This window comes from Rhinopithecus roxellana, chromosome 15 (genome assembly GCF_007565055.1).
Source record: "Rhinopithecus roxellana isolate Shanxi Qingling chromosome 15, ASM756505v1, whole genome shotgun sequence".
Lineage (NCBI taxonomy): Eukaryota > Metazoa > Chordata > Mammalia > Primates > Cercopithecidae > Rhinopithecus > Rhinopithecus roxellana.
In genome coordinates, this window is record NC_044563.1 from 72,115,797 (window position 1) to 72,139,026 (window position 23,230).

A 23,230-nucleotide genomic window follows, 5' to 3' on the forward strand; every position below is an offset into this window, starting at 1 on the left:
TATATTTCACTGATTTCTGCACTTACTCCTATGGCTTCTTTTTTTCTGATGTAATAGGCAGTTTTTCCCAAGCTTAAGATAGAAGGTGAAAACATTGATTTGTAGCCTATTTTTTTTTTGATTTTTTTTTTATTATACTTTAAGTTCTAGGGTACACGTGCACAATGTGCAGGTTTGTTACATATGTATACACGTGCCATGTTGGTGTGCTGCACCCCTTAACTCGTCATTTACATTAGGTATATCTCCTAGTGCTATCCCTCCCCCCGCCCCTCCCCACAATAGGACCCGGTGTGTGATGATCCCCTTGCTGTGTCCAAGTGATCTCATTGTTCACTTCCCACCTATGAGTGAGAACATGTGGGGTTTGGTTTTCTGTTCTTGCGATAGTTTGCTGAGAATGATGGTTTCCAGCTGCATCCATGTCCCTACAAAGGACACGAACTCATCCTTTTTTATGGCTGCATAGTATTTCTTGGTGTATATGTGCCACATATACTTAATCCAGTCTGTCACTGATGGACAACCCAAGTCTTTGCTATTGTGAATAGTGCCACAATAAACATACGTGTGCATGTGTCTTTATAGCAGCATGACTTATAATCCTTCGGGTATATCCCCAGTAATGGGATGGCTGGGTCAAATGGTATTTCTAGTTCTAGATCCTTGAAGAATGGCCACACTGTTTTCCACAATGGTTGAACTAGTTTACAGTTCCACCAACAGTGTAAAAGTGTTCCTATTTCTCCACATCCTCTCCAGCACCCGTTGTTTCCTGATTTTTTAATGATTGCCATTCTAGCTGATGTGAAATGGTGTCTCATTGTGGTTTTGATTTGCATTTCTCTGATAGCGAGTGATGATGAGCATTTTTTCATGTGTCTGTTGGCTTTACGAATGTCTTCTTTTGAGAAGTCTCTGTTCATAGCCTTTGCCCACTTTTTGATGGGGTTGTTTTTTTCTTGTAAATTTGATTGAGTTCTTTATAGGTTCTGGATATTAGCTCTTTTGTCAGATGAGTAGATTGCAAAAATGTTCTCCCATTCTGTAGGTTGCCTGTTCACTCTGATGGTAGTTTCTTTTGCTGTGCAGAGGCTCTTTAGTTTAATTAGATCCCATTTGTCAATTTTGGCTTTTGTTGTCGTTGCTTTTGGTGTTTTAGACATGAAGTCCTTGCCCATACCTATGTCCTGAATGGTATCACCTAGGTTTTCTTCTAGGGTTTTTATGGTTTTAGGTCTAACATTTAAGTCTCTAATCCATCTTGAATGAATTTTTGTATAAGGAGTAAGGAAATGATCCAGTTTCAGCTTTCTACTTATGGCTAGCCAATTTTCCCAGCACCATTTATTAAATAGGGAATCCTTTCCCCATTTCTTGTTTTTGTCAGGTTTGTCAAAGATCAGATGGCTGTAGATGTGTGGTATTATTTCTGAGGGCTCTGTTCTGTTCCATTGGTCTCTATCTCTGTTTTGGTACCAGTACCATGCTGTTTCAGTTACTGTAGGCTTGTAGTATAGTTTGAAGTCAGGTAGCGTGATGCCTCCAGCTTTGTTCTTTTGGCTTAGGATTGTCTTGGCAATGCGGGCTCTTTTTTGGTTCCATATGAACTTTAAAGCAGTTTTTTCCAATTCTGTGAAGAAGGTCATTGGTAGCTTAATGGGGATGGCATTGAATCTATAAATTACCTCGGGCAGTATGGCCATTTTCACGATATTGATTCTTCCTATCCATGAGCATGGTATGTTCTTCCATTTGTTTGTGTCCTCTTTTATTTCACTGAGCAGTGGTTTGTAGTTCTCCTTGAAGAGATCCTTTACATCCCTTGTAAGTTGGATTCCTAGGTATTTTATTCTCTTTGAAGCTATTGTGAATGGGAGTTCATTCATGATTTGGCTCTCTGTTTGTCTGTTACTGGTGTATAAGAATGCTTGTGATTTTTGCACATTGATTTTGTATCCTGAGACTTCGCTGAAGTTTCTTATCAGCTTAAGGAGATTTGGGGCTGAGACGACGGGGTTTTCTAAATATACAATCATGTCATCTGCAAACAGGGACAATTTGACTTCTTCTTTTCCTGACTGAATATCCTTTATTTCTTTCTCCTGCCTGATTGCCCTGGCTAGAACTTCCAACACTATGTTGAATAGGAGTGGTGAGAGAGGGCATCCCTGTCTTGTGCCAGTTTTCAAAGGGAATGCTTCCAGTTTTTGCCCATTCAGTATGATATTGGCTGTGGGTTTGTCATACATAGCTCTTATTATTTTGAGATACGTTCCATCAATACCGAATTTATTGAGCGTTTTTAGCATGAAGTGCTGTTGAATTTTGTCAAAGGTCCTTTTCTGCATCTATTGAGATAATCATGTGGCTTTTGTCTTTGGTTCTATTTATATGCTAGGTTATGTTTATTGATTTGCGCATGTTGAACCAGTCTTGTATCCCAGGGATGAAGCCCACTTGATCATGGTGGATAAGCTTTTTGATGTGCTGCTGGATTCAGTTTGCCAGTATTTTATTGAGGATTTTTGCATCGATGTTCATCAGGGATATTGGTCTAAAATTCTCTTTTTTTTGTTGTGTCTCTGCCAGGCTTTGGTATCAGGATAATGTTGGCCTCGTAAAATGAGTTAGGGAGGATTCCCTCTTTTTCTATTGATTGGAATAGTTTCAGAAGGAATGGTATCAGCTCCTCTTTGTACCTCTGGTAGAATTCGGCTGTGAATTCGTCTGGTCCTGGACTTTTTTTGGTTGGTAGGCTATTAATTATTGCCTCAATTTCAGAGCCTGCTATTGGTCTATTCAGGGATTCAGCTTCTTCCTGGTTTAGTCTTGGGAGAGTGTAAGTGTCCAGGAAATTATCCATTTCTTCTAGGTTTTCTAGCTTATTTGTGTAGAGGTGTTTATAGTGTTATCTGATGGTAGTTTGTATTTCTGTGGGGTCGGTGGTGATATTCCCTTTATCATTTCTTATTGCGTCTATTTGATTCTTCTCTCTTTTCTTCTTTATTAGTCTTGCTAGTGGTCTATCAATTTTGTTGATCTTTTCAAAAAACCAGCTCCTGGATTCATTGATTTTTTGGAGGATTTTTTTATGTCTCTATCTCCTTCAGTTCTGTTCTGATCTTAGTTATTTCCTGCCTTCTGCTAGCTTTTGAATGTGTTTGCTCTTGCTTCTCTAGTTCTTTTAATTGTGATGTTAGGGTGTCAATTTTAGATCTTTCCTGCTTTCTCTTGTGGGCATTTAGTGCTATAAATGTCCCTGTACACACTGCTTTAAATGTGTCCCAGAGATTCTGATATGTTTTATCTTTGTTCTCATTGGTTTCAAAGAACTTTATTTGTGCCTTCATTTCGTTATGTACCCGGTAGTCATTCAGGAGCAGGTTGTTCAGTTTCCATGTAGTTGAGCGGTTCTGATTGAGTTTCTTAGTCCTGAGTTCTAGTTTGGTTGCACTGTGGTCTGAGAGACAGTTTGTTATAATTTCTATTCTTTATTGCTGAGGAGTGCTTTACTTCCAATTATGTGGTCAATTTTGGAATAAGTGCAATGTCATGCTGAGAAGAAAGTATATTCTGTTGATTTGGGGTGAAAAGTTCTGTAGATGTCTATTAGGTCTGCTTGGTGCAGAGTTGAGTTCAATTCCTGGATATCCTTATTAACTTTCTGTCTCGTTGATCTGTCTAATGTTGACAGTGGGGTGTTAAAGTCTCCCATTATTATTGTATGAGAGTCTAAGTCTCTTTGTAAGTCTCTGAGGACTTGCTTTATGAATCTGGGTGCTCCAGTATTGGGTGCATATATATTTAGGATAGTTAGCTCTTCCTGTTGAATTGATCCCTTTACCATTATGCAATGGCCTTCTTTGTCTCTTTTGATCTTTGATGGTTTAAAGTCTGTTTTATCAGAGACTAGGATTGCAACCCCTGCTTTTTTTTGTTTTCCATTTGCTTGGTAGATCTTCCTCCATCCCTTTATTTTGAGCCTATGTGTGTCTCTGCATGTGACATGGGTCTACTGAATACAGCAAACTGATGGGTCTTGACTCTTTATCCAATTTGCCAGTCTGTGTCTTTTAATTGGACCATTTAGCCCATTTACATTTAAGGTTAATATTGTTATGTGTGAACTTGATCCTGTCATTATGATATTAGCTGGTTATTTTGCTTGCTAGTTGATGCAGTTTCTTCCTAGCATCGAGGGAGTTTACATTTTGACATGTTTTTGCAATGGCTGGTACCTGTTTTTCCTTTCCATGTTTAGTTCTTCCTTCAGGATCTCTTGTAGGGCAGGCCTGGTGGTGACAAAATCTCTAAGCATTTGCTTGTCTGTAAAGGATTTTATTTCTCCTTCACTCATGAAACTTAGTTCGGCTGGATATGAAATTCTGGGTTGAAAATTCTTTTCTATAAGAATGTTGAATATTGGTCCCCACTCTCTTCTGGCTTGGAGAGTTTCTGCCGAGACATCTGCTGTTAGTCTGATGAGCTTCCCTTTGTGTGTAACCCAACCTTTCTCTCTGGCTGCCCTTAACATTTTTTCCTTCATTTCAACTTTGGTGAATCTGACAATTATGTGTCTTGGAGTGCTCTTCTCGAGGAGTATCTTTTTGGCATTCTCTGTATTTCCTGAATTTGAATGTTGGCCTCCCTTACTAGGTTGGGGTAGTTCTCCTGGATGATATCCTGCAGAGTGTTTTCCAACTTGGTTCCATTTTCCCCATCACTTTCAGGCACACCAATCAGACGTAGATTTGGTCTTTTCACATAATCCCATACTTCTTGCAGGCTTTGTTCATTTCTTTTTACCCTTTTTTCTCTACACTTCTCTTCTTGCTTCATTTCATTCATTTGATCTTCAATCGCTGATCCTCTTTCTTCCAGTTGATCGAGTCGGTTACTGAAGTTTGTGCATTTGTCACGTAGTTCTCATGTTATGGTTTTCATCTCTATTAGTTCTTTTAAGGTCTTCTCTGCATTATTCTAGTTATCCATTCACCCATTCTTTTTTCAAGGTTTTTAGTTTCTTTGCGCTGGTTACGTAGTTCCTCCTTTAGCTCTGAGAAGTTTGATCGACTGAAGCCTCCTTCTCTCAACTCATCAAAGCCATTCTCCGTCCAGCTTTGTTCCACTGCTGGTGATGAGCTGCGTTCCTTTGGAGGGGGAGAAGTGCTCTGATTTTTTGAATTTCCAGCTTTTCTGCACTGCTTTTTCCCCATCTTTGTGGTTTTATCTGCCTTTGGTCTTTGATGATGGTGACGTACTGATGGGGTTTTGGTGTGAGTGTCCTTTCTGTTTGTTAGTTTTCTTTCTAACAGTCAGGACCCTCAGCTGTAGGTCTGTTGGAGTTTGCTTGAGGTCCACTCCAGACGCTGTTTGCCTGGGTATCAGCAGCGGAGGCTGCAGGAGATAGAATATTGCTGAACAGCGAGTGTTGCTGTCTGATTCTTGCTCTGGAAGCGTCGTCTCAGGGGTGTACCCCGACATGTGAGGTGTGAGGTGTCAGCCTGCGCCTAGTGGGGGATGTCTCCCAGTTAGGCTACTCAGGGGTCAGGGATCCACTTGAGCAGGCAGTCTGTCCGTTCTCAGATCTCAACCTCCGTGTTGGGAGATCCACTGCTCTCTTCAAAGCTGTCAGACAGGCACATTTACCTCTGCCGAGGTTTCTGCTGCTTTTTGTTTAGCTATGCCCTGTCCTCAGAGGAGGAGTCTACAGAGGCAGGCTGGCCTCCTTGAGCTGTGGTGGGCTCCACTCAATTCAAGCTTCCCGGTGGCTTTGTTTACCTACTTAAGCCTCAGCAATGGCGGGTGCCCCTCCCCCAGCCTCGCTGCCGCTTTGCTGTTAGATCTCAGACTGCTGTGCTAGCAATGAGGGAGGTTCCGTGGGCATGGGACCCTCTTGGCCAGGTGTGGGATATAATCTCCTGGTGTGCCATTTGCTAAGACCCTTGGTAAAGCACAGTATTAGGGTGGGAGTTACCCGATTTTCCAGGTGTTGTGTGTCTCACTTTCCTTTGGTTAGGAAAAGGAATTCCCTTCCCCCTTGTGCTTTCCAGGTGAGGTGATGCCTCGCCCCGCTTCAGCTCTCACTGGTCGGGCTGCAGCTGCAGACCAGCACCAACTGTCCGACACGCCCAGTGAGATGAACCTGGTACCTTAGTTGAAAATGCAGAAATCACCCGTCTTCTGTGTTGCTCACACTGGGAGCTGGAGGCTGGAGCTGTTCCTATTCGGCCATCTTGGGCACACCCCCACCCCGCAGCCTTTTTTATTTTATATTAATTGTAATCAAGGCTCTGACATTCCCTTTAAGGACTGCTTCAGTGACATCTAAAAAGTTTTAAATATGATTTATCTTCATTATTATTCTCTCAAAAGTATTTCCTAATTGCCATTATAATTTTTATTTGATCCATGATCCTTTAGAAGTACTGCTTATTGATTTCTAGTGTAGTATCACTGAAGTTACAGAACAGACTCTGAAAAATAACCCAAAGTAAGATCAACTTTGGAAAATGTTCCATGGGCACTTGAAAGGAATACATTCTGTCACAATTCAGTGTTTTTACAAATGTTTCCACTTTTCTTAAATTTCTAGGCATAAATTGGTTGGGTCATATAGTAGGTCTATATTTAACAGTATAAGATATTAAACAGTTTTCCAAAGTGGTTGTGCTCTTTTCTACATATGATACTAATACATGAGTTACAGCTGTTCTATATCCTTGCTGCTATCTGATACTGTTAAGTTTGTTGCCTTTCCCTCCCTAAGCTACTCTAGTGAGTCTGAAGTGGTACCTCATTGTGTATATAGTGAGTTCTTATTTTAAGATTATATTTTTCTATTTGATTCTATTTTATAGATTCCAGTTTTTTGGTGCAATTCTCCATATTTTCATCCATTTTCTCCATCTCTTCCTCTAGTTACCTGAGCACATTAATCAATTATTTTAAAGTCTACTAATACTGGTATCTTGCGTCACTGGAGTCTGTTTCTGTTGTCTTTTCTTTCTCTTGGGTTTTGGACATCTAGTTCTAAGTATGTACTTAGAAACTTTTGATTGAATACTGAATATTGTTTTAATTTTTTTAGAGGCTTTAAATGATATTATCCATAACCAGAGAAAGTTCACACTTTTCTCAGCTAGGCACAAAGTACACAGTTCATCCTCTTAATCTAGTCCAGACATCAGCAGAATCAAGGCTGCTTTGTACTTTAGGTACAGTTTATTCTACTGTCAGTTAGACCGTGTTCTTACTGTATGCTCTCCCTAGCTCAACTGAAAGCCTGGTATGTACACTGGGCCCTTTCTCCCCTCCCCCAACCCAGTGGGTCCTGAACTCTACATCTCCTCGTCATCACAGACTAATAGATTCTTAGCCTGTTTTCCACATATTTTCCATTTAGCCTTCGTGTTTTCTTAGACTTTGAAAAATGTCTTCAGGAGAATACTGATCAAATGTTTGAGGCCCTCGAGTCTCCAATTTTGTTACTGCAGCTCCTTAAGACCACCAAAAGCTCTGCTTGTTTCTCTGTCACCCAGCAGCAGCCCTGTACCTTATCCAATGTCATGCTGAAACATATTTTGAAAACTCCTTAAGAAACATTTAGTGCCTATTGTTCCCAGAACTTTAGTTATTTTCACATGCATATAAATCAGACCTCCCTTAATATTTCACATGCTCCTTAAGCTCATGGTCACAAACTGAACTCACTAGCTTCCCGAAAAATCTGTTCTCTGAACATTCCCTATTTATGTTAATAGTACTAACTATTCATTCAATTATCTAAGAAAAAAGTTTAGAAACTACCCTTAACCCCTCTTCTCAACACCAAAGCCATCAAGACTAAGAATTTGGTTATCAAAATCTATGGATTCTACTTCTTAAATATTAATAAATATGTCACTCTCTGTTCCTAGTGCCCTCATCATCCCCCACAACTACTACAATAACTTCTTAACTGGACTCTGCCTTAGTTTTCTTTTTTAGATTATTCTATATGCAGCTGCCAGACTGATCTTTGTAAGATTCTAATCAGATTATAGGACTTTCGCCTTAAAATCTTCCAACAACTTCGTTATAGATTCTCTGCCACTTCACTTCACTTGGGGTTTAGCTACCTCAAATTTTTATTCCCCAGACATACCTTATGCTTCATACGAAGCTCCTTGACCATCTGACAAACTTCAATTCATCCTTGAAGATGTAGTCTAAGTATTAACTCATCTATAAAGCATTTCTTGACCTCCCTAGACTATCCCTGCCTCACTTTAAGCATTATAATTACTTTTTGTCTCTTTTTCTCCTACTGTCTGTCCTCTCTTGGTGCTCATCCTATTAATCTTCATCATCATCACTACTATCACCACTACCACTACCATCATCATGGTAGTAACAGGTACTTTTTATTGAGATCTTATTAAATGTCAGATACAATGTTAAGTACTTTACATACATTTCTCCATTTAATGCTATCAACAAACTAGAAGATCAATATTATAATCTCCATTATAAAATTAAGGATATTGAGGCTCAGAGGTGAAGTTACTTGCTTAAGTTTACTAAGTTCATAAGGGATACATACATTCAAACTTAAGTCCATTTGTAAATATGTACTATCCTGTCATATATTCTAGTTTTATATTCTCAGCATAAAGGACAGTCCCTGGTATGTAGTAAGTTTTCAATAAATGTTTGCTTTGTTGTTGAAAAGTACTAAACAAGATAATATATGAAGGCCCTTGTGAATTACAAAATTCTGCATGAATACTATTATTGCCTCTCACCTTGACTCTGTTTATATGTTATCCTAATTCACCATCCTTATCCCCTTCCCTGCAAAACATTTATCCACCCAAACCCAACTGATGTATAATATTTTCTCTAACTCTCCAGATAAAATCGTTAATCCCCTCTTCTGTGCTCACATGGACTCTGTACCTATCTCTGCAACTGCACTAATTATATTACTTATTTGAATATATTTGTTTCTCATCTTCCCTCCCCAACTTATGAGTTCTTCAAGAAAAGGAATGAATTTTATTTATCTTTGTATCATCTGAGCCTAAGACAGTGCCTATGATATGCAAGATAAAAAATAAATGTTTTCTGAATAAATGCAGAATCACTCTTAGACCTGGATAAGAGGGGAGCCCTTATCACGAGACCCACATTTTTAATAGTCCCACTTTGGCCTGTCTCTGACCATTTCTCTTCCCATAGTCCTCAGAGACTAAGCAACTAGGGGAAGGTTCGCACCTGAAGCCTATGACTGCCCACCTATACTCTGTTCCAGGTAGCCAGGCCCCTGGAATTATTTACTCAAACTTTCCAAGGCCATTTTTAGGGTATACACAGTTCTGTTCCCCACCTTTATCTTCCTCAGAGCAGGCTGCACCTCTCGTGTGCATCTAGGCTCAATGGGACATTAAGGGGTGACTACTTACAGGCATGTACTCAGAACTTGGATATCTGGGATGAGTTGAACCATAGCATGTATCCAATATTCATCGAGTACAAAATAGAGGTATGAATAAGAATAGAAAGGGGGTGGACTGGAGGCTGACTCTCCCCAAACTGCCATTCCTGTTTCTGCAAGTAACTCAGAGGAGTTCAAGAATTACAAATTTGAGTCTGACCTTCTAGTCACTACGAAATCATATTTGTCAAGGTAGGACAACAGAATATGTGTCATTTAACAGTTTTTTAGCTCAGTTTATGACATTTAAATACTTAGATGTAAGTAAGGTACATAAACTTGTATTTGTAACGTGAGCCCAGTACTACAAATATTAGAGGCAGGCTTAAATCAATTATCCCATGAATAAACTATAAATAAATGAAAATACATGTGAAATCACTTAAAATAACCCAATAAATATTTCCTTTGACATAGCTACTATACCAGCAGTCACTGTTTTTTAAAATGAATTCTTCTAAATAAAGAATACTGCTATTACAGAAACAGTTGCCCATTAAGATGAAGGAAAACTTATTAGTAATACAAGAGAAGAAACGGATTACTAATTAAAAGATTTTTTTTTTCATTGAGATGAAATAGCATTGAAAAGGAACTAGGAAACTTTTAGGTCCAATGACTACCCATTAGGGAAATGACTCTTTATTCAATAAATGGTGCTGGGGTAACTGACTAGGCAAATGCAGAAGAATGAAACTGGACCCCTACCTTTACTATACAAAAACATTAACTCAATATGGATTAAAGATTTAAATGTAAGACCTCAAACTATAAAAATCCTAGAAGAAAACCCAGGAAGTACCATTCTGGATATCAGCCTTGGCAAAAACTTTATGACTAAATCCTCAAAAGCAATTGCAACAAAAGCAAAAACTGACAAATTGGACTCAAACTAAAGAGCTTCCTCACAGCAAGAGAAACTATCAAGGGCATAAACAGACAACCTACAGAATGGTAGAAGATATTTACAAACTACGCACCTGACAAAGGTCTGATATCCAGTATCTGTAAGGAATTTTTTTTTTTTTAAATTATACTTTAAGTTCTAGGGTACATGTGCACAACGTGCAGGTTTGTTACATATGTATACTTGTGCCGTGTTGGTGTGCTGCACCCATCAACTTGTCAGCAATTTAAACAATTTGGCCGGGCGTGGTGGCTCACACCTGTAATTCCCCCAATTTAGGAGGCTGAGGCGAGCGGATCACCTGAGGTCAGGAGTTCGAGATCAGCCTGGCCCACATGGCGAAACCTTGTCTTGACTAAAAATACAAAAATTAGCCAGGCCTGTAGTTCCAGCTACTCGGGAGACAGGCACAAGAATCACTTGAACCCGAGAGGCAGACATTGCAGTGGGATGAGAATGTGCCACTGGACAGAGTGAGACTCCATCTCAAAAAGAAAAAAAAGAAAAAAAAAAAAAAAAAAACACCAAGCAAAGCAAAAAACAGCCCCATTTAAAAAGTGGGCAAAAGACATGAACAAATACTTCTCAAAAGAAGACATACAAGTGGCCAATAAACATGAAAAAATGTTCCACATCACTAATCATCAGAGAAATGCAAATCAAAACCAAAATGAGATATCATCTAACACCAGTCAAAACAGATATTACTAAAAAGTCTAAAAATAACAGATAATTGCAAGGTTGCAGAGAAAAGGGAATGCTTATTCATTGTTGGTGGAAATGTAAATTAGTTCAGTCACTGTGGAAAGCAGTTTGGAGACATTTCAAAGAACTTAGAACTACCATTTGATCCAGCAATACTATTATTTGGTACAATGAATCCTTCTACCAAAAAGACACATGCATTCATATGTTCATCGCACCACTATTCACAACAGCAAAGGCACAGAATCAACCTAGGTGCCCATCAATGGTGAACTGGATAAAGAAAATATGGTATGTATACACCATGGAATACTATGCAACCATATAAAAGAATGAAATCATGTCCTTTACAGCAACATGGATGCAGCTGGAGGCCATTATCCTAAGCAAATTAACACAGAAACGGAAAACCAAATATTGCATGTTCTCACTTATAAGTGGAAGCTAAACTTTGGGTACACACAGACACAAAAATGAAAACAATAAACACTGAAGACTACTAGAGGGAGGGAGAGGGGAGAAGCAAGGGCTGAAAATTACCTACTGGGTACTACACTTACTATCTGAGTGACAGGATCATTTGTACCAGAAACTTCAGCATCACATAATATACCCATGTAACAAACCATCACCTGTACCCCTGAATCTAAAATAGAAGTTGAAATTATAAAAAACAAAACCGAAAAGACCCCAAAGACTATTCATTATGTTATTTGAACACATTTCTAGCACTTTACAGTAACCTATAGCAATTTGTTATAGTATTATATGGAGTATTTCAAAATAAAAGTGTTATAGCCTTATATTTTATAGCACTTCACAAATTTCAAACTATTACACATATTAGCACTTTGTTTAGTGCCTTATGCATAGTATGTCAATAACATCTGATGAAGTAAATCCTCATACTGGATTTCATTATAATCTTTTCTTTCTTTCTTTCTTTCTTTTTTTTTTTTTGAGACGGAGTTTCGCTCTTGTTGCCCAGGCTGGAGTGTAATGGCGCGATCTCGGCTCACTGCGACCTCCACCTCCCGGGTTCAAGTGATTCCCCTGCCTCAGCCTCCCAAGTAGCTGGGATTACAAGCATGAGCCACCGCGCCCGGCTAATTTTATATTTTTAGTAGACATGGGGTTTCTCTATGTTGGTCAGGCTGGTCTCGAACTCCTGACCTCAGGTGATCCACCTACCTCAGCCTCCCAAAGTGCTAGGATTACAGACATAAGCCACCACACCCGGCCCATTATAACTTTTTATGCATTGTTTATAAGTCACTAGGCACAATGAAGTTTGTCAAGACAACTGGGGTTGAGGTCTAAGGAGCACAGTAAAAACCCATAGCCTGTAGTCCCAGCTACTCAAGAGGCTGAGGCAGGAGAATTGCTTGAACCAGGGAGGCAGAGGTTGCAGTGAGCCGAGATTGCACCACTGCACTCCAGCCCGGCAACAGAGTCTCCATCTCAAAACAAAACAAAAACAAAACAAAAACAAAAACAAAAACAAAAACAAAAACAAAAAAAAAAAACAGAAAGAAAAGAAAAAAAAAAGAAATGCAACTGATGGAGAAGAACTTCTTCAACTTGATAAAGCGCATCTACAAAAAATGTACAGCTAACATCATACTTGATGGTAATAAACTGTAAGTTTACTTGCTGGGATAAAAAACAAGGCAAAGATGTATCCTCTCATTAACATCATACTGAAAATCCGTGCTAATGAAATAAGGCAACAAAAGGAAACGGCATATGAATCGGGAATGAAGAAATAAAACTATCTTTGTTCACAGGTGACATGATCATATAATAAAAAAGTCACTGAACAAGCTACTGGAACTAATAAGTGATTACAGCAGGGTTGAAGGATACAAGTTTAATATACAAAAGTCAATCACTTTCCTATATACCAGCAATGAACAGGTGGAGTTTAAAATTAAAAGCACAATACCATTTATATGATTTCCAAAATGAAAGACTTAGGTATAAGTCTAACAAAATATATGTAAGATCTACAGGAGCAAAAACAACAAAACACTGAAGAAAGAAATCAAAGGACAACTACATAAAATGGCGAGATAATCTATGGTCATGGAAAGACTCAATATTGTCAAGATGTCAGTTATCCCCAACTTGATATATACATTAACTGCAATCTCAGTAAAAATCTCAACAAGTTATTTTGAGGATATTGACAACCTTATTTAAAGTTTATGTAGAGAGGTAAAGCCAACATGACATTAAAGAAGAAAAACAAAGTTGAAAGACTGAAATTACGCGACTTTAAGACTTATTATAAAGCTACACGTCACACCCACTTTCGCCAGCACCCAGGTAGAGAACCAGAGGGCCTGAGGACAGGACTGCCTCACCCACTACCACCACTGCAGGCACTGATGCTTGTCATCCGGGTGCCTGGGGATCAACCCACCTTACCCACAATGAGATATCATCTCACCACAGTTAGAATGGCAATTATCAAAACAACAAAAAGTAACAAAAGCTGATGAGGATGTAGAGAAAAGGGAACTTTTACACACTGTTGGTGGGAATGTAAATTAGTACAGAAATTATGGAAAACAGTATGGAGATTTCTTTTTTCTTTTTTTTATGGATATAATTGGTTTTTTTAAATTATTATTATTATACTTTAAGTTCTAGGGTACATGTGCATAATGTGCAGGTTTGTTACATATGTATACTTGTGCCATGTTGGTGGAGATTTCTTTAAAAAAAAACTTAAAAACAGAACTTCCAGATGACCCAGCAACTCCATTACTGGGTATCTATTCAAAGGAAAAGAAATCAGTGTATCAAAGGGCTACCTGTACCCCCATGTTTACTGCGGCACTATTCACAATTGTCAAGATACTGAATCAACTTAAATGTCCTCAACAGAGGGACACAAAGAAAATGTGGTATATATACACGATGGAATACTATTCAGCCATAAAAAAGAATAAAATCCTGTCATTTGCTGCAACACAGACGGAACTGGCAGTCATTATGTTAAATCAAACAAGCCAGGCACAGAAAGACAAACATCACATGTTCTCCCTCACATGTGGGAGCTAAAAATGCTGATCCCATAGAGGTAGAAAGTAGAATGAATGATAGTTAACCAGAGGGTGGGAAGGGAGGAGGGGATGAAGAATGGGTTAATAGTTAATGGTATAATCATACAGTTAGATAGGCAGAATAAATTCTACTTACTGGTAGCACAGTAGGGTGACTCTAGTTAACAATAATTTATTGTGTATTTCAAAACAGCTAGAAGATTTGAAATGTTTCCAACACAAAGAAATCACAGTGTTTGAGATGACAGATATCCTAATTACTCTGATTTGATTATTACACATCACACATTTGATCATACACATTGCATGGTATAAAAATATCACATGTATCCCATAAATATGTACAATTATTATGTATCAATAAAAATATGTAAGTAAAGCTACAATAATCAAGATAGTGTGGTAGGGCAAAAGACAAACAGATTGATGGAACAGAACAAAGAGATCAATGGAACAGATCAGAGAACCGAGTCCAAAACACACAACCACATAAATGCAGTCAACTGATTTTTAACAAAAGAGCAAAGGCAATATGATTAATAAAAGATGGTCTTTTCAACAAATGGTGCTGGAACAATTGGACATTCACATGTAAAAAAAAATGACTCTAAACACAGATCTTACACCTCTCACAAAAATTAACAAAATGGATCATAGAGAAAAATGTAAAATGCAAAACTACAAAACTCCTAGAAGGTAACACAGGAGAAAATCTAAGTGACTTTGGGTATGACAGCGACTTTTTTATATATAACACCAAAGGCACAATCCATGAAAGAAAGAACTGATAAGGTGGACTTCATTTTGCTCTGCAAAGGATACTGTCAACAGACGAGAAGACATGCTACAGACGGGGAAAAAATGTTTACAAAAGACTGATAAAGAACTGTTATTCAAAATATACAAAGAACTCTTAAAATTCAATAAGAAAAACAAATGACTCAAAAAATGAGCAAAAGACCTGAACAGACACATCATCAAAGAAGATATACAGATGACGAATAAGCATGTGAAAAGGTGTTCCATATTATATGTCATTAGGGAAGTGAAAATTAAAACAATGAGATACAACTACACACCTACCAGAATGGCCAAAATCCAAAATACTGACAAACACGAAATGCTGGCAAGGACGTCGAGCAACAAGAACTCTCATTCCTTGCTGGTGGAAATGCAAAATGGGTATAGCCACTTTGGAAGACAGTTTGGTATTGTCTTATAAAGCTAAATATATTTTTACCATATGATCCAGCAGTCGTACTCCTTGTTATTTACTCAAATGAGCTAAAAAGTATGCCCCCACAAAAACTTGTACATAGATTTTAAAGTAGCTTTATTCATATTTGCTAAATATTGGCAGCTAACAATATGTCCTTCAGTAGGTGAATAACTAAACTGCGATACATTCAGATAATGGGATATTATTCGTACTAAAATAAATGAGCTATCAAGTCATAAAAAAGCACTAGAGGAAATGTACATGCATACTTCTAAGTATAAAAAGCCAATCTGAAAAGGTTACATACATACTGTATGATTCCAACTACATGACATTCTGGAAAAGGCAAAACCATGGAAGCAGTAGAGTTCAGTGGTTACCACAGGATAGGGTGTAAACAGGGAGGAATAGGCAGAGCACAGAGGATTTTAGGGAAGTGAAAGTACTCTGTATAATACCATAATGGCAGACACATGACATTATGTATTTGTCAAAACCCATAGAATGCCTAACACTAAAGGTGAACCCTAATGTAAACTACGGACTTTGGGTAATAATAATGTATCACTGTAGGTTCATCAGTTCTAATAAACTGTACCACTATGGTGCAGGATAGTGACAGTAGGAGAGGCTACGCATTTGTGGAGCAGAGGGTATGCTCTCTGTACTTTCTGCTCAATTGTGCTGTGAGCCTAAAACTGCCCTAAAAAAATCAAGTCTAATAGAAAATCGAACCAAAAAACCAAACCATAGCTCTTCACCATCTTCTAATACTTCACCCAGATCAAAAACAGCTGTTTTCAACATGGATCAGAGGGCAAAACCATTACCTTTTCTAAAGTTCATCTTCCAAAAACATCTTAACTGGCAATTTAAGGCTCACAGGGCGGATTAAATAACTTACTTTTCAATTTTCTTCTTTTGTTCTTTTTGCCTTTGTTGTTCTTTTACTTGTTCTCTCTCAATATCCATGAAAAGTCGTCTATGTCTCAGGTACTGCTTTTGACGCTAAAGGAAAGAAGTTAAAATTACTAAGATTCTGCTTTCAGAGGAATTTCCAAGGAAGAAAAATATTCTTATACCATAGACAAAAACAAACAGCAAGCAAACAAAAATAGATGATATAGAAGTTACATGGGATTAAGTCTTTAATTTCCTTCTGTCTATGATCACTCAGGATGTCACATACACAAGAATTTTACATTTTCAAGCACATAGCTATTATATGCCACATACACAAGAATTTTACATTTTCAAGCACATAGCTATTATATGTCACATACACAAGAATTTTACATTTTCAAGCACATAGCTATTATATGTTAATAGGCAAACCAGAGAAAGTATTTACTCTGTGTTACTCTGAAATATTTACTCTGTGTTCCCAAGTAGTAAGTACCATAAAAGCAGGGCCACAGAAAGAATGTAGAAGATATTTTATAACAGAACCAATAGTTACTTTAACTTTTCAAAATTAAAACAGTATCACAAAAGCATACTCTAAGCCTAGCCTAACATGGCACGGAGGAAGGTAGAAGGGCTGAGGTATACTAAAGCCTCAGACTCACAAACAAAACAAGTAGAATAAAAGCAAGTGCTACTAGACTGTATGTGATCTGTTCATACCTCTGGATTTATATATACTCTTTTAAATACACAAGCTATTCAATGAGCAAAAAGCATGTCTATGTATATACCAGAGTAGTGCAGGGCTTTTTGCTAAAAATTATTGAAGGTCTATACTCAATACTGATGATGCATCGGAATCACCAGTGGTATTTTTAAAAAACAAAAATGCCCTAAACCTCCGTTTTCAGATATTGATTTGGTATATCTGGTTTAGATCTAGGCATATTTGTATTTTGAAAAACGCTCCCCATCTGATTCTGGTGCATGGCCAGGGTTAAGAACTATTGGTTTAAACTAACTTTAGATTGAAAAGAGAAAAAAAAAAGAAAGCCATAAAGTAACTATCTTCCTTTAAATAAGTAATACTGGCAAATATACATTAGCTGGAGAAATTTATTAGTATCAAATAATTGGTTTCACATCAATGTACCCTAACTCATAGGAGCTTAGAAAAGAAATTCAACAGATTATAACGAGTCAAGCAACTTTTATTTTATTTATGAAATTTGTGGTATTAGCTCTTTTATGTGTTAGGACACAACAAATTGTTTCCAATTTCTCATATATTAATACTATCATGGTAGAAATATTGGTGTCCAAAAGCAGTATCATTACATACCTCTTTCTTATCTTCTTCTTTATCTACGCCAGACTGAAATGCCAGTGGAGCTTGGAATTCAGTGCTCAATCCTGATTGATATCCATCATAAGCCTGTTAGAAGGTCCAGTCACACAAAGTGACAAAATTACCAAAAACTACCCCATGAGCCATTCTGATATTTTTATCTATTCTTTTCTTTTGCAAACTTGGGCTTAACTGGATAAAGAAGCAAAAATAAATAAATAAATAAAAAGGGGGATATAACTAATAAAATCAAAAAAGAATAAAAGGAAGCCATGTCAGAAGGAATTAACCAAACATAAAATAATAAATAGAAGAAAAGGATTCAGGTCAAAAATATGAATAAACAAAAAATTAAAATGTTCAGAAAATTCTTTTAAAGCGGTCACTTGAAATCACTGCCATGAGTACACTTGGAATAGAATCTAGGATAAATAGCCAGATTCCTTAATATTTCAATTCTACATATGATCACTTTGAATTTATACAACCCTCTTAGTGTGCATGAGTCCAGAGAAAAATATCATATCAAACAACTGGAATGGCATGGAGGAAACAGGCTAATTTCCACCCATGTTTACTGGGAAAGTCTTACAACATAACTTGGTATATCTACTTGGACATTAGATAGGTCAAATAATGATCTCCAACTTTTAGAAATAAAAAGTTTAAAATATTTAATCTTTAAAGTTTAAAAGTTATTTATCTTTCAACAAGGTTGCAGGACACATGATCAATATACAAAAATCAATTGTGCTTCTATACTTGTAAAGAACAATCTAGAAAGTAAATTAAGAAAAAATTTACATTTACAATATCTTCAAAAAGAATAAAACACTTAGAAATTTAACAGAGGAAGTGTGAATTTTATACTCTGAAACATACAAAACATTGTTTAAAAAAAAATGAAAGATGACCTATATAATGGAAAGACATCCCATGCTTATGGACTGGAAGACCTAATATTGTTAAGATGGCAGCATTCCCCAAATCAATCAACAAATTTAATAAATCTCCATCAAAATGTCAGTTGTTCTTGGCAGAAATTGACAAGACGATCCTAAAATTCTTGTGAAAATGCAAAGGATCCAGAATAGCTAAGACAGTCTTGAAAAAGAACAAAGTTAGGGGACTCACTCTTCCTAACATCAAAACTTACTACAAAGATACAATAATCAAGACAAATTGTACTAATTCAAGGATAGATATGCTATAGATCAATGGAATAGAAGTGAGAGTTCAGAAATAAACTCTTACATTTATAATGAATTGATTTTCAATAAGAGTGCCAAGACAATTCAATTGAAAAATAAATGTCTTTTTAACAGATGATTCTGGGACACAGGTTATCCACATGCAAATGAATGAAGCTGGACCTCTCCCTAACACTATACACAAAAATCTACTCAAAACTGATCATAGGCCTAAATATAAGAGCTAATACTATAAGACTTAGAAGATCGCATAGGAGTAAATCTTTGTGATTTTGGCTTAGGTAATGGGTTCTTAGATATGACAATAAAAGCACGAACCATGAAAGAAAAAGTAGACAAATTGGACTTTATCAAAATTAAAAATTTTGTGCTGCAGAGGAAACCACCAAGAAAGTGAAAGGCAACCCACAGAACAGGAGAACATTTGCAAATCATATGTATCTGATAAGGGACTTGTTTGTGGAACATATTATGAATTCTCATACTCAATAATCATAACACAAATAACCCAATTACAAAATGGGCAAAGCATCTAACAGTTCTTCAAGCAAGATATACAAATGGTCAGTAAGTACATGAAAAAGTATTCAATATCATTAGCTATCAGGAAAATACAAATCAAAAGTACAGTGAGATGCTACTTCACACCCACTTGGATGGCAGTAATTAAAAATATAGATAATAACAAGTGTTGATGAGGATGTGAAGAAATTGAAGCCCTCAAATACTGCTGGTGGGAGTGAAAAATGGTGCAGTCACTTTGGAAAAATCAGTTTGGCAGGTCCTCAGAAGGTCAAGCACAGTTATCACACGTTCCACCAATTCCACTATGAGGTGTACGCCCAAGAGAAGTGAAAAATATGCCCACAAAAAAAAACTTGTACACAAATGTTCACAGCAGTATTATTCCTAACAGCCAAGAAGAAATAAGCCAAACTTCCATCAATAGATGAATAAAATGTGCTATATGCACAAAATAGAATATCTTTCAGCAATGAATAGGAACAAAGTACTGCTATATGCTACATCAATGGATTTTGAAAACATCTGCTAAGTGAAAGAAGCCAGTCACAAAAGGCCACATCTTTCATGGTCTCCTTTATATAGACTATCCAGAATAGGCAAATCTGTAAAGACAGAAAATAGCTTAGTGGTTGCCTAAGACTGGAGGTGGGGCTAAAGGGAAAAGGGGAGTGGTACAGGACTTTTAGGGGGTGACGAAAATGTTCTGAGATTGATTGTGGTTAATGCCACAAACACAACCTGTGATTTTTGCACAACCCTGTAAATACTAAAAACACTGTATACTTTAAATAGGTCAATTGTATGGTATGTGAATTACAGTCATTCATTATTTGCATATTCCATATTTGCAAATTTGCCCATTCAGTAAAGTTTATGTGTAATCCCAGTACTCGCGGTGTTTCTGCAGGCCTTTGCAGACATGCATACAGCTGCGAAAAATGTGAGTCACCCAATATGCATGTTGCCAGCTGAGGCTGACCAAGGTGATACTCTGCCTTTTTGTTTCAGCTATCATACTGTAAACAAGTGTCCTTTTTACAGTCTATTTGGTGCCAAGTTTTTGCATTTTTGTGTTCTATGTTAGTGATTTCACTGTTAAAATAGTCCCCATGCATAGGTGAAGTACTATTTATTATTACAAAGCACAAAAAGTCAGTGGTGTACCTTACGGAAAAAATATGCCTGTTAGATAAGCTTCATTCCAGCATGAGTTACAGTGCTGTTGGCTGTGAGTTCATGTTAACAGATCAACCATATATATTAAATAAGGTGTTTTAAAGAGAAATATATATAAAATAAGGTTATGTAGTGATTAGCTGACAAAAATGGTATGACCAGAGGCTTGCAGGAATCTACCCCAGTATCTCCCCTAGGAGCAAAAATTCAGTATTTCCTGATTCAGTGTTTGTAACTTTATATAACACAACTACTATGCATAACAAGAATAAACTGTATATATCAATAAAGCTATTATTATTTAAAAAGTTATTTGTTTTGTGACTCTAAAAGTCTGAAAATCTATACAGCAAAATGTTAATGAGAAATACCTCTAAAATTTTTGGTTATCTTTTTCATTTGTGTTTATCTTCTCTACAATAAAAATGAAATTAGTTTCTGTTTTCAATAAAGAAAACTGAACTCCCAGTACTGGCCAATGACGAAACACACTTTGGGCTCTCTCTCTTGCTCTCATTGACTGTAACTAAGACTTCCAGGAAATGTAGCTCCTGGGATCTGGAGAGTGTAGGGGGTAACCTAGAGAGAAGTGAGCTAGAAAGTGGACCCCTTAATTCTGTGTGTGAACTGGCACATACCTCAGAATCACCCCTGAACTGCGCACGCATGGGACAGACCTATAGGAGTATAATGAAAGCTTTGAAAACTAAACTAACATTGGAGCCACTGTGCACAGGAGAGATCACTTACAGTTGGAATTTAACCAGGTTGACTGCCTGCTAGAACAAACAAACAAACAAAAGATACAATATTCTTCAGAGGATTTTAACAGAAACCAGTCTCAAAATATAATATTAAAAATGTTAGCCTGGTGGCTAACATGGTGGCTCATGCCTGTAATCCCAGCACTTTGGGAGGCCAAGGCAAGTGGATTACTTGAGGTCAGGTGTTCAAGACCGGCCTGGCAAACATGGCAAAACCCCGTCTCCACTAAAAATAAAAAAAAAAATTAGCCAAGCGTGGTGGTGGGCACCTGTAATGCCAGCTACTAAGGAGGCTGAAACATGAGAATCACTTGAACTCAGGAAGCAGAGGTTGCAGTGAGCCGAGATCACGCCACTGCACTCCAGCCTGGGTGACAGAGCAAGACTTCATCTCACACAAAAAAAGTCTAGGATACAACTTAAAGTTAGTTGACAAAGAAGAAAGCAGGAAGATGTGACCAATTTTGAGGGGTGAAGATAATAAACAGATCCCAACTCCAGGGTGACCCAGATGTTGAATTACCCGACAAAACCTTTAAAGCAGTGATCAATACTGGATCTATGAGGTAAAGGCAAACCCAATTGAAGTGAAAGAAAATATAGAAGTTCTCAGCACAAAAATAAAAACTATTTAAAAATACAGATCCAAATTTTAGAGACAGAAAAACACAACATGTGAAATCAAAAATTCACTGGATAGACTCAATAGAAGAATGAAAAAAAAGTCAGTGAACTTGAATCTCCTGGATCAATATAAATGATCCAATGTGAAGAACAAAGAGAAAAAAGAAGACTGGAAAAAAAATGAACAGCATGTCGATGATGCATCTGTGGGACAATATCAAAAGGTCTAACATTTGTGTCAATGGAGTTGCAGAAGGAAAGGAGAAAATAATTGGTACATAAAAAACATTTGAAGACATAATGGCAAAAAACTTTCCAAATTTGGTCAAAGATACAGATTTACAGATTGAAAATGTTCATCATACCTGAGATGGGATAAACTAAAAATCATTATGCCCAGACACATCATAATTAAACTGCTGGAAACCAAAAAATAACAAGAGTTTTGAAAGTAGCCAGAAAAAATAGACATATTATATATAGAAGAACAATGATGCAAATAAATACAAATTTACTATCAAAGACTGGAAACTAGAAGACAGTGGAACAATATTTTTAATGTGCTGAAAGAAAAGAACTGTCCATCCAGAAATCCATATCCAGTAAAAATATATTTTAGGACTGATGACAAAAGATATTCTCAGATGAAAGAAAATTAAGCAAATGCATTGCTACAAGACCTGCACCACAAGAAAAGGTAAAGTTAGCCGGAAAATGATACCAGGGAGGAATCTGAAACTTCAGGAATGAAAGACGAGCAACAAAAAGAGTCAATAAGTGGAGACTCTCGGCTGGGCACAGTGATTCACGCCTATAATCCCAGCACTTTGAGAGGCCGAGGCGGATGGATCACGAGGCAGGAGTTCGAGATCAGCCTGATTAACATGGCGAAAACCCTATCTCTACTAAAAATACAAAAATTAGCCAGGCATGGTGGCAAGCACCTGTAATCCTAGGTACTCAGGACGCTGAGGCAGGAGAATGGCTTGAACCCGGGAGGCGGAGGTTGCAGTGAGCCGAGATCACACTACTGCACTCCCGCCTAGGCAACAGAGTGAGACTCTGTCTCAAAAAAAAAAAAAAAAAAAAAAGTAGAGACTCTCCCAAGTTTTTCACAAAAACATGTATGATTATTGAAGGCAAAAAAATGGAGTTTTCAGTGTAGGTAGATGGAACACCTATGACAATTATAACATAAAGGGGAAAGGGTAAAATGACCTATCTGATTATAAAGCTTTTACATTTACTTAATGTGGTAAACTATTAACTCAAAGTAGACTGTGAAAGGTTTGG

At 37.3% G+C, this 23,230-nt stretch overlaps 1 protein-coding gene across 1 annotated transcript in view; it reads right to left on the minus strand.

Moving 5' to 3' along the window:
- Positions 1 to 23,230, minus strand: part of CCDC15 (coiled-coil domain containing 15) — an 84,775-nt gene that overhangs the window by 24,696 nt on the left and 36,849 nt on the right. Inside the window, exons 13-14 of the mRNA XM_030917657.1 lie at positions 17,632 to 17,724; positions 16,288 to 16,391 (exon numbers count right to left, since the gene is read on the minus strand). Of these exons, the coding sequence (XP_030773517.1) occupies positions 16,288 to 16,391; positions 17,632 to 17,724 (197 nt within the window). The remainder of the gene's footprint in view (positions 1 to 16,287; positions 16,392 to 17,631; positions 17,725 to 23,230) is intronic.